This window comes from Otolemur garnettii, unplaced genomic scaffold (genome assembly GCF_000181295.1).
Source record: "Otolemur garnettii isolate 467f Iridium unplaced genomic scaffold, OtoGar3 scaffold00011, whole genome shotgun sequence".
Taxonomy (NCBI): domain Eukaryota; kingdom Metazoa; phylum Chordata; class Mammalia; order Primates; family Galagidae; genus Otolemur; species Otolemur garnettii.
In genome coordinates, this window is record NW_003852406.1 from 14,396,481 (window position 1) to 14,408,631 (window position 12,151).

At 44.9% G+C, this 12,151-nt stretch overlaps 1 protein-coding gene across 1 annotated transcript; it reads left to right on the plus strand.

Annotated features, from left to right (window-relative positions):
* Positions 1-940: 940 nt before the first annotated feature.
* Positions 941-2,187, plus strand: C2CD4A (C2 calcium dependent domain containing 4A). Its single transcript, XM_003784397.3, has one exon. It carries the CDS (start codon positions 985-987, stop codon positions 2,116-2,118), a length of 1,134 nt encoding a protein of 377 aa, XP_003784445.1. The 5' UTR covers positions 941-984; the 3' UTR covers positions 2,119-2,187.
* The last annotated feature ends 9,964 nt before the right edge of the window (positions 2,188-12,151 follow it).

Below are 12,151 nucleotides of genomic sequence, written 5' to 3' on the forward strand. Positions count from 1 at the left end.
CAACTTTTGTCTTCATTTTAAAGTGGATGTAGCATGCTTCTACGCATTCACATGGATTATGTCCATTGATCTTCACAATGACTCTTCGATATAATCAAGGCTTAAACCTTTTTTTGCACGAAAGGAAACTTGTTCAGAGTTTCCAAGGTTAATACCTCCACCTGAAGCAAGAAAGGAGGCGGGGGGGGGGGGGGAACTGGGCCTTCTGAATTTGTTCCGCAGATCCAGACACGTGGCAGAGGGAAAGGGGAGGGCCTGGCATCAGGTTACCAGGCAGCGCGGCTCCCGCGGACTCATTGGCAGGCGCTGCCGGCAGTGGGTATAAAGACTCACACCAGCTGTCCTAGAACGCGGGTGCTGAACCCCACCACCCCGCGCGCTTTGAATTTCGCGGAGGATACGCGGCTCTCGGGGTCAGTGCTCCAGGAAGAACCCTGCGGAGACCCATCAGACCGCGGACGTCAGGTACAGTAGGAGGGACCCGTTGCCAATCTTAATTCCCTGAGGGGGTCCTCTCAGGCTCTTTGCCTCTGAAAAAAGAAAAAGTCACAGTTTCCTGGAGGGGTAAATAGTTATTGTTTTAATTCTCACTAAACCGCCAGCAGTCCTAGGATTCAGGAAACCATTGCACAAAGAGCTTAACACCGAAGAATATTGGTTTATAATTTTGGTCGTACTGAAACATTTTGAGAGGCGAGGGCGAATGGAAACTAAAGCAACAAGTTCTGAAGTGTACGTGGTAAGGGGTTGAGAAAGGAAAGGAGAAAAACCATTGTTTGTAAATCACTGCAAAATAGTTTGCAGTTGGGGCGTGAGGTGTCCTTTGCCTTCCCCCGGAGGGACAAGAGGAAAACCCCGAAAGTAGAAGGCAAAGGATAGTAATTACTGCATTCTTCAGATCTCCCTATAATGATCAGCCTGTTTGTGTGTTGCAGGCAGACAAGATTCAGCAGAGGGTTGCCCTGATCCCGCACCTGTCGCCAGATGTGGTGCCTGGAGAAGCTCTGCTTAGGTCCTGAGCGCCTCCGGCGGGGCGGGGACTGGCTTCTTCTGGGTTGGGCCCGCAGAGCAAGGGTCCACACCACCGCCGCGTGTGCAAACGTGCTCACGCCGGACCGCATACCCGAGTTCTGCATCCCACCGCGACTCGTACCCGGCCTGGCTTTGGCTGCGATCCGGAATTCCCGGGGTGAAGAGGTAGAGATTGACCAAGGCGCTGGCCGCACCGACTGGGACCCGCGCTCGCAGGCGGCGCTGTCGCTGCTGCACTTGCCCCGAGCGCGCACCGCCTACGGCTTCTGCGCGCTGCTCGAGACCCCGCACACCCGCCGCAAGGAGTCGCTCTTCCTCGGGGACCCGGGCGCCACCGCGCTCCTCCAGCCCCCGACGACCCGGCCCGCGCTCCGCCCCCGGGCCCACACCTACAGTGGCGGTGGTCGAGACTCTTCCCTCTTAACCCTGAGACCAGACCCTGAGGTCACCTCCGCAGTCCTCGGCGGCACCAACCCCCGGATGGACTCACTCTCCCCGCCGCCCCGCGGCCGCCGCCTCCTGCGCGCCCCCGACGGGCTGCTGAGCCGCGCGCTGTGGGCCGGAAGGAATCACGGTCTGGTCCGCGCCCGCTCGGTCTCCGGCTGGGACGAGGACGCGGAGCGCGGCGCCTGCTCGAGGTCCCTCGCCCGAGCGCCCTCCGAGCGCCCGCCGTCACCGCTCGGCCCCCGCCCTGAGCGCCTGGAAGCCGAAGGCACCGTGGCTCTGGGCCGCACCGGGGACGCCCTGCGCCTGGCCGCCGAGTACTGTCCGGCCGGCGGGCGCCTCCGCATCCGGCTACTCCGCGCGGAGGGCCCGGCCGGGGGCGCCCCCGATCCCCGGGCCGTCGGCTGCCGCGTCAGCCTGGTCCTGCAGCCGCCCCGCAGCGCGCGCAGGCAGCGCGGCTCGGTGCTCCGGCGGAGCCGCAAGGCCGCCCTGGACCAGGACTTCTGCTTCGACGGGCTCACGGAGGAGCAGGTGCGCCGCCTGGCCGTGCGCGTCAAGGCCGAGGGCAAGGGCCGGGGCCTGGAGCGCGGCCGCCTGCTGGGCCAGGGCGAGCTGCCGCTGGGCTCCCTCCTGCTGCTCTGAGGGCTTCGGGCCTCCCTAGGGGCGCCTCCCGCCTGCTGGGGGTCTCCCCGCTGGGTGCCGCTTTGTATAAAATAAACGTGTATTTTTTTTTTCCTCGTCAGGCCTTTTTTTCAGTCTCATATTGGCAGAGATGATACTGGATTAACTGCCAGCAACTAGAGTGGTGTTCTGTCGGGGTTCCCAATGTAGATAGTCAATCATATCATGTGTTCCACACCCTCCTGTTGGGAAATTATTATGTGAAGTGTTAGAAGTAGAACGTGTCTTAGCAATCTATTTGCTCCAATATCCTCATTTCAAAGTTGGTTCATTCCAGGAGATCCATTGAACCATTTTAAAGCGCTTAATACTTTTAAAGCATTACGACCCTGGATAAGAAAATGAGGCCTAGAGGGTGAAGTCGCTTTTCCAAGGTCAACAATGAATTAGTAGAGACTTCAATCAGAGTCTCTAAGCTGCATCTTGCTTAAAGAAAAGCATTGCAGAAAATGAAACCATTTTAATGTTCTAAGTTTAAATAATCGTAGTAGTTTTACAAGTTTTAATCTGTTTACTTCTTAAAACAACCCTAAAAAGTAGGCACTTCTATACCCCTTTTATAGATGAGAATGTTGAGGCACAGAATAAAAACCAGAGTTAGCATGTGCTTACCCAGGCACGTAGTATTTCACTCACTACTCATTAATACCACATTCTCTAAAGGGCTCGTCTCATTAAAGCTGTGAGATTGTTCAGCTTCCCTCTGAAATGATGGAGGCTGAGGTTGGTGTCTTTTCACATTCCTCACCCTCTAGTGAAAAAACAAATAGGCTGAAACGAGTAATTTATTACCTCATGATGATGACTTCAGGCCTTGAAATGAGCTGGTGAGTCTGAGGAGTAAGCTAACCAGCCTCACACTCATAGAAACAGGGACGCCAGCTGTATTAGCACCAGGAGAGTTAATCTGCTGGGGCTAGCAGTCTGGGGCATACACAGAACATGGTTCTACCTCTGGCTTCTGATGATAATAATAATAGATCTGGCTGGGCACCTGTGGCTCAAGTGGCTAAGGCACTAGCCACATACACCTAAGGTGGCGGGTTTGAATCCAGCCTGGACCCGCCAAACAACAATGATGGCTGCAACAACAACAACAAAAAAATAGCCAGGCGTTGTGGGGGGCACCTGTGGTCCCAGCAACTTGGGAGGCTGAGGCAGGAGACTCGCTTGAGCCCAGGAGTTGGAGGTTGCTGTGAGCTATGCCACAGCACTCTACCCAAGGGGACAGCTTGAGGCTCTGTCTCAAAAATAATAATAATAATAGATCTAATAATCCTATGTTTTAACAGATGAATATCTTTCATCCCTCACATTCGTGGGCAGGTAGGCATATTTCTTCCTTTATTACGTATATAGGAGGAAAATGTGTCCTAACTGAGGGTTGGAAAAGTTGAAAATATGTAAATATGTGGCACATTATCAGTCTGGATTCAAAAATGGTTTCTCTTTCCACTAATTTTTTTGACAATTTTATCCATTGGTGCTCATGAAAAATGCTATTTAGGGCTCGGGGCCTGTGGCTTAAGCAGCTAAGGCACCAGCCACATACACCTAAGGTGGCGGGTTCAAATCCCCAGCCCCGCCCGCCAAACAACAATGATGGCTGCAACCAAAAAATGGCCAGGCATTGTGGCGGGCGCCTGTAGTCCCAGCTACTTGGGAGGCTGAGGCAGGAGACTCGCTTGAGCCCAGGAGTTGGAGGTTGCTGTGAGTGATGCCACGGCACTCTACCCAGGGGGATAGCTTGAGGCTCTGTCTCCAAAAAAAAAATGCTATTTAGAAACCAGTTCCAGTTTCAGTCACAAATCAGCTATAAACTGAGTATGGATTATTGCAATGAGCATTTACAATAATGACAATTGAACAACTGTGAAGAATAGTATGAATTCTTTGAGTTTATCAAAATCAGTGATATCCAGAAGCTTGCAGTGGTTGACCAAATGAATGATGGTGCACAGTTGTTCAGAGCTAATGTACTTTTCTATCTGCTCAGTCACTATTTCTTAGCCCTCAAGTCAACATTTTTTTTAATGTCCAACCCACTTCGTGATTTTAGAATTTTGGTAGGGGTAACTACTACTGACTTCACAAATGTAGTACTTCAAAAGGAAAATAAAGAGAGAAAATAACTTGACTGTGTATAACATCATTGGGAATTTTTATTTTTCTGGATTTTTTAAAAGTAAAAATAGATTGCGCTGATACAGATAGCAAAACCTTATTCCATAAAATGTTGCAATCACTATGGTCACTAGATTATATACATGTCATTTTATTAAGTAGATTTCTCCAAGAAGGTTAATCAGCACATTTGGGGGGGGGCCTAAATTTTCCATGAAATAATGGTGATTATTTCCAAACAGAATCTCTTTTAATGCCAAACTATGGTTGATCAAATCAAAAAGATTTTTAAAAGGACTGAAATTGAATCACGAATTGTAAAATCATGGAAGTTTAGAATTGAAAAAAAACTTTAAGACTAATTTGGTGCAAATTTATATATTATAGATGTGGACCAACGAGACAAATTTTAGATTGCCCTAAATCACAGAATTGGTAAAAAATCTGGGACTAGACCAGTTCTGTTCTCACCTTCCCCTTCAATCTCATGAGTCTTTGCACTACTATTTCCAGGAAAGTAGAAACATTTATACAGCAATTATTTTACGTCACTGAACTAATTTGAATTTTTTGGGTTTATGAAATCTTATTTGTAATGTACATTTTGCTATCAGCCTTTCTGGGTCCAATTTAAATTTTGATTTACATTTTTCTGCCCTCTAGTGGATCTCTCAAGAGTTTTGCCAGTGGCTCTATCTCCTCCGTATTAGACTTATCTCAACTACCAAGCTAATGTCAAAACCCTGTGTTCTTAGAAATGTTTGTGAATATTAAATTTGATGAAGTTTCAGATCTCAAAACACTAAACACAGCTATCTAAGAGCAGAATTTTCTAAAAATATTTTAGATTAAAAAAGAGAGAGAAGCCAGGTGTGGTGGCTCACACTTGTAAGCCTAGCAACTCTGGGAGGCCAAGTCCGGTGGATTGCTTGAGCTCAGGAGTTCCAGACCAGCCTGAGCAAGAGTGAGAGACACTGTCTGTACTAAAAATAGAAAAAGAACTAGCCAGGCACGATGGCACATGCCTGTAGTCTCAGCTACTCAGCAGGTTAAGACAAGAGGATAGCTTGAGACCAAGAGTTTAAGGTTGCTGTGAGCTATGCTGATGCCACATCACTCTACCCAGGGCAACAAAATGAGACTCTATTTTTAAAAAAAATCCCAAAAATAATTTAAAAATAAAAAATAAAATAAATAAATAAAGAGAGGAGAGTGCCCAGTGATAATGATGTTGGGAATGTGTGGCAATGGCCTGTTGTTTGCAGAACCATCTTCTCCACAAATGATATGGCATGATGTTTCCTCTTCATGGTTTAAGCATTTGAACATATTCAAAGAAAAATCCTACATGACAAACAGGGAATATGCCAGTACAAATGGCCTTAGCAGAGTTAAAGTTTAAAAATCACTGCCTTGTCACTTGGTTTTACAAAGATAATATATTCTTACATACTAGCTTCAGTTTGGCCCAAACATCCCTAAAAGATTATTCATTTGAATTTAAATTTTTAATACATACTTTAACAATTCACAAACATTCTCCTCCTATTCCCAGGACAGACACTTGAAAGACAAGGCAAAAAGTGGGGACTATGTGATCTGTGTAATATTAAAGCGAGAAAAATAGGTAAGTGAATGAGAAGGCGTTCAATGGGTTGGTTTAGAACCTCTGTTATGGGACTTAAGACTGTTCAGGATTCTAGATTTACAACTGTACACAAGACACCAAAAAGAATCCCTGCTCTCTGGAATTAGGCAGGGGAGGAGATAGATGATAAACGATCTGAGGGGGCACCTTAGTTTGGGAAGTTAAGCAAGGCCTGTGTGAAGACCTAACTTGAACCTTTCCTCTCTGTGTCACTTACATTTGCCGTTGTAGGTCAGTCCCGTGAGCTGACCTAGGTACTCCGAGCCGCCCAGCATCTTCCTCTTCCTGGGAAGTCCACTAGTATTTTGACATATGGAAATATTCCCTGGTGTAGGGTTCAGCCCTGGTGTATAAGAAACTATTCTGCCTCTGGGCTTGTGAGTTCAACAGATGGGATAGACCTGTTAGCGCCTATGGTGTTTACAAATCAAGTGCTTACTATTCTGGACATGCTAATGGCAAAAAGCTCCTTAGCTAAGAATTTTATTATGGGTCAATGGCTATTGCATTGAGGGGATGCCAAACTCTGCTTTTAGGCCTTCTGGGGCATTAGGATTAGAAGATAAATACAGCAGTAAAATTTTCCTTCCTTCCTTCTTTCATTCCTTCCTTCCTTCCTTTCTTCCAACACTTCATGGTCTTCACAGCAAACTTTCATTCTTCATACCCTTTAACACTTTTTCAACCACTGTTTGGGCTAGTTACTCTCACTGTACCCGGTACTGACGCTCTAGGTTGGCTCCTTCCACACTCAATGCAAGCACTCAACACCCAAGAGGTCAGCTGCTGGTGCCCCCTCTCCCTCCTGCCCCTTCCTACTGGAATATACACATTGCTTGAACTTTGGACTTTAGATTTTTGAGTTCATGCTGGCCTGAGTCAAGATGGGGGGGGTGGCTATTGGGATAAGTGAATGTGTTTTGTATGTGTGAAGGACTTAAGTTTTGGGAGACCACGGATGGAATAAAATGGACTGAAATGTGTATGTCCCCCCCACCAAATTTATGTTAGACTCCTACCCCTCACGTTAGTATTAGGAGGTGGGCCTTTGGGAGATAAATAGTCCCAGCACTCATGAATGGGGTGAACACCCTTATAAGAGATACCTCGGAGGGATCCCTCACCCTTTCCAACATGTGAGGTGACACTGAGAAGTCCACCATCTATGAGGAAGTGGTGGGCCGTCACTAAACACCGAGTCTGTCGGCACCTTGATCTTAGAGTCCCCACACTTCATAATCAGGAGGAATAAATTTCTGTTGTGTATGAGCCACCCAGTCTATGGCATTTTGTGCTAGCAGCCAGAACAGACTAGGACAAGGAGCAAGCAGAAAGTATGATCTGCTTTCTCATTTTATGGTTTTCATAGCAAATTTCTCCGGCTCTGCCTAAGGTAGTTACTCTCCTATACCTGGGGTTTATAATGTTGGCTCCTTCAACACTCAGTCCAATCCCTTACTGCTTTCCATTCTGTGCTGTCGAGACTAGGAAACAAAAACTTGCCTTTCCAAACCGTTTGACAGCTTCGGATAGCTACGTGACTCAGCTACGGCCAGTGAAACCTAAGAACAAGTCAGTGGGTGATGCCTCTTCCCCTTCCTCATTGGTCCTGCTGGAATATACGTCTTGCCTGAAGAAAGTAGGCAGGGAGATTTTGGCTACCATGTGGCTGATTCCACCCACCAGCTCTGGACAAACTACACCCAAAATTCATGTCCTTGAGACAAATACATCCTTCAGTGTTTTCAACCATTGTCAAGTGTCAAGTGTTCAGATACGTATGAACACAGTATGTATGTATGACATAATACTCATTATACAGACGAGAACACTTCGATCCAGAAGAGCTGAATAAATTGCAACAAGTAAACCACGAATTTAATTGCAGACCTCTCAGACCTCCATGCTCACCACTCTTTCCACGTCTCACTATAGAAAGAGATTCTCCTCATGCAAGCCCATTTTTTTTAAACTATTTATTTGAGACATAACTGACACACAGTAAATTTCACTTACTTAAAGCACACGGTGTGATGAGTGTTGACATACAGATGCTGTCATAAAACCATCACTTCAGTCACGATAATGAACACATCCATCCCTCCCGCCAGTTTCTTCACATTCCTTTGTAATCCCTATCCCCGACCCTTCCTCTCCAGTGCCTGGGGAACTACCAATCTCCTTCCTGTCTCTAGAGATTAATTTGCATTTTATAGTATTTTACATAAAGGAAAAAGTAAAGTATTTATTCTTTGGAAGGGGCCTGGCTTTTTCACTCAGCTTTATTATTTTGAGATATATCTGTTGTTGCCTCTATCAATAGCTTGTTCCTTTACGTTGCTGAATGTATGATCAGTGATTTTTAACCAGTATGCTGTGGAACACTGGCGTGCTATGAAAGGATCTTAGGTGTGCCATGACAATTTTTAAAAATCATTAATTAAATTACTTTCAAAAGGAGTTCAAAGCACAGTTAAAGATATTCTTTTAAGAATAAAAATAAGTGGCTCGGCGCCTGTGGCTCAAGTGGCTAAGGCGCCAGCCACATATACCTAAGGTGACGGGTTTGAATCCAGCCCAGGCCTGGCAAACAACGAGGGCTGCAACCAAAAAATAGCCGTTGTGGTGGACAGCTGTGGTCCCAGCTACTTGGGAGGCTGAGGCAGAAGACTCGCTTGAGCCCAGGAGTTGGAGGTTGCTGTGAGTGTGATGCCACAGCACTCTACCCAGGGGGACAGCTTGAGGCTCTGTCTCAAAAAAAAAGAAAAAAAGAATAAGTTTAAGTTAACTTTTTTTTTTTGACACAGAGCCTCACTCTGTCACCCTGGGTAGCTCACAGCAACCTCAAACTCCCGGACTGAAATGATTCTCTTGTCTCACCCTCCCTAGTAGCTGGGACTACAGGCATGTACTACCACACATGGCTCATTTTTTCTATTTATAGTAGAGACAGGATCTCACTCTGGCTCAGGCTGGTCTTGAACTCCTGAGCTCAAGCAATCCACCTGCCTCCACCTCCCAGAGTGTTAGAATTACAGGCGTGAGTCGCTGTGCCCAGCCTACTCTTTTTTCTAATCAACATAATTTAAGTGTGCCATGGAAGTTTATCTATAGGTTCCGTGTGCCATGAGATTAAAAAAAAAAAAAAAACCAGTTGAAAAACACTGAAATAGATAAACCACAATTCTTTTATTCATTAGCCTGCTTATAACAGATTCCTATGCCTTGTGCTGTTTTTATTTCTCCTTTTTTCCTTTCTCCACTTTTTCTGCTTTCTCTGGTTTAAATTGAGAATTTTATATGATTCCATTTTCTTTTCTCTCTCAGTGTATCAACTGTATTTCTTTTAAAAATGTCTGTAGAGGTTACCCTCCTGTTTGCAGCATGGATTTATAACTCATCTAAATCCACTTTCATTTTTATTTGTTTAGGATATAAAAGTATAACTTTATTTTATATTAGAGAAAGGGAAAAGAGTGGGGGGAAGAGATTAGAGAGAGCAGGGAGTGAGGGTCTAAATCTACTTTCAAATAACATCCTAAGTTTCGTGGATAGTCAGGTATGTTATAAAAGTGAATTCTCAATTCCTTCCTCCCATCCCTTAAAATATTGTTGTCATTTATTTTGCTTATCTGTTCTTTGTTGTCTATCAATTATTTGGGGAAACTATCATCCATTTTTACATTCAAACATTTCATTTGCTTTATTCTCCTTCCCCCAATTACTCATATGTTACACCTTTTGAAATTTTCACACAGTTCTGGGTACTCTGCATTTGGAGGGGGGGATTTTTCATTTTTCTCTTTGCATTTCAGTTTGGCAGTATCTTTATGCTCACTGATTCATTCCTTGTCTGTGCCCAATCTATTACGGAAGCCATCAAAGGCTTTCTTCATGGCTGTTGCCATCTTTTTCGTTGCTAACATTTCCTTTTGATTCATTTTTAAAGTTTTCATCCATCTGTTTACATGACTCTTGTTCTTGCATATCATCTGCTTTCCCCATTAGAACTCTTTTTTTTTTTTGAGATAGGAGCCTCAAGCTATCCCCCTGGGTAGAGTGCTGTGGCATCTCAGCTCACAGCAACCTCCAACTCCTGGGCTCAAGCGAGTCTTCTGCCTCTGCCTCCCAAGTAGCTGGGACCACAGGCGCCTGCCACAAAGCCCGGCTATTTTTTGGTTGCAGCCATCATCATTGTTTGGTGGGCCCGGGCTGGATTCGAACCCGCCACCTTGGGTGTACGTGGCTGGCTTAGCCACTTGAGCCACAGGCGCTGAGCCCCCATTAGAACTCTTAATATTTTAATCGTAATTATTTTAAGTTCTGCATCTGATCATTCCAAAACCTATGTCATATCTGAGTCCAGTTCTGATGCTTGCTTTGTCTCTCCAGACTACTTTTCCCTTGTCTTTTAGTATGCCCTGTGATTTTTTATTAAAATCTGGACATAATGTATTTGATAATATGAACTGAGGTGACTAGGCCTTTCCTGTGAGGATTTATGTATATAAAGAGTTATGCTGGGGTTACTTTTTGTCATAGCTATAGGTATCTGAGACTTTAGTTTCCTTCAGTGTCCTTGTTTTTATATCCTCCGTTGTCTCTGGGTTTCTCTAAGAAAACCTTCTTAAATAGAGCATCTGCCTTGCAGCTCTTTTAACTATTATCTGCAGATATCCCGGACCCCTGTTAATATGGTAGCAAATGTGGGGGAGGGGAAGCAGTCTACAATCCTATGATTACAGTTCAGCCTTTTAGCGGACCTTTGTCTCTAGGTTGTGGCCTTCATAAAGATTCCTCATCTTTTTTTCTTCTTACATGAGATGAGAAGACTAGAGGGCTGGAGTTGGGTAGTTGCCATTCCCCTAAGTTGGTAAGATTCTAGTAAAGTCTTTTTATCTGGAAGAGTAGGTTTTGGAAAATTCTTTGAGGTCATTTCAAAGTTATTACTACTAAGTTTTTTCCTTAGCTCTTCACTATGAAAATCTGGTGGCACTTCTGGAGAATAAACCATGAAAGTGTGCCACCCACACGACCCTCACCCCACACCAAGACTGTGCAACCCCCGAGTATCTCATGCTCACATCAGCTCATATTCAGCCTCCAGCAATTTGTGAAAATAACCATTCAAGTATTTCTATCACTTTATGTGTCTGGTAGCTTCTGCTTCAGGTAAGCTGGTCTCGGGTAGATTCTCCAGATTAGCCTAGCTCTCTAGATTTCAGGGTGGTGGTTTGTTCTGCTACCTCAAATTTCTAATGGGCCCAAGAAAAGTCACTGATTTTTGGATTTTTTTCTTATTGTAAGAAGGGCTCTGACCATGCCCAAACTCTTTACATGTGGAAGCCCCATTCTAAGCTTCAAGAAGGGAAGCTGGCCCTACTCAGGAAGCTAGATTCCAGAATGAGTATCCATTCACCTGTTCATAGCTATTTAGATTATGTTCAGTTTGGGGCTATTGTAATCAAAGCTGCTATGAATATTCATGTCTAAGACTTTGCATGGACATATGATTTCATTTGTCTTGGGTAAATACCTAGAGTGGAATGGTTGGATCATCGTATGGTGGGTGTATATTTAACTGTTAAAGAAACTGATAAACTCTTTTCCAAAATGGGTGTATCATTTTACTTTCCCCCTGAGAAGATGTAAGAGTTCTGGTTATTCTGTACCGTCACCAATACTTGCACATATAAGGACATTTTGAAGGAGATAGATGCAGATGGCCCACAATTTACAATAAATAGTTCAACTTATGATTTTTCAATTTTATGGTGGCAAAAAAGAGATGCACATTTAGTAGAAACCATACTTCAAATACCCAACAACCATTCTGTTTTCATGCTTAATATACTGATCAATGAATTACACAAGATATTCAACACTTTATTACAATGAGGGCTTTGTGTGATATGATTCTACCCAACTGTAGGCTGATGTACGTGCTCTAAGCACATTTAAAGTATTGATAGAAAGAAAGCCATACTCCATAAAATAATTTAAAGAGGTTTATTCTGAACCAATTTGAGGACCATGGCCTGGAGCCACACTCAAGAAGCCTTGGGCAGCTCAGCACTTGTGGCTCAAGTGGCTAAGGCGCCAGCCACATACACCTAAGGTGGCAGGTTCGAATCCAGCCCAGGCCCGCCAAACAACAATGACGGCTGCAACCAAAAAATAGCCAGGCATTGTGGCGGGCACCTGTGGTCCCAGCTACTTGGG

Excerpts from the sequence above, each read along its gene's own strand:
- C2CD4A (XM_003784397.3), top strand. The coding sequence starts at position 985 with ATGTGGTGCCTGGAGAAGCTCTGCTTAGGTCCTGAGCGCCTCCGGCGG.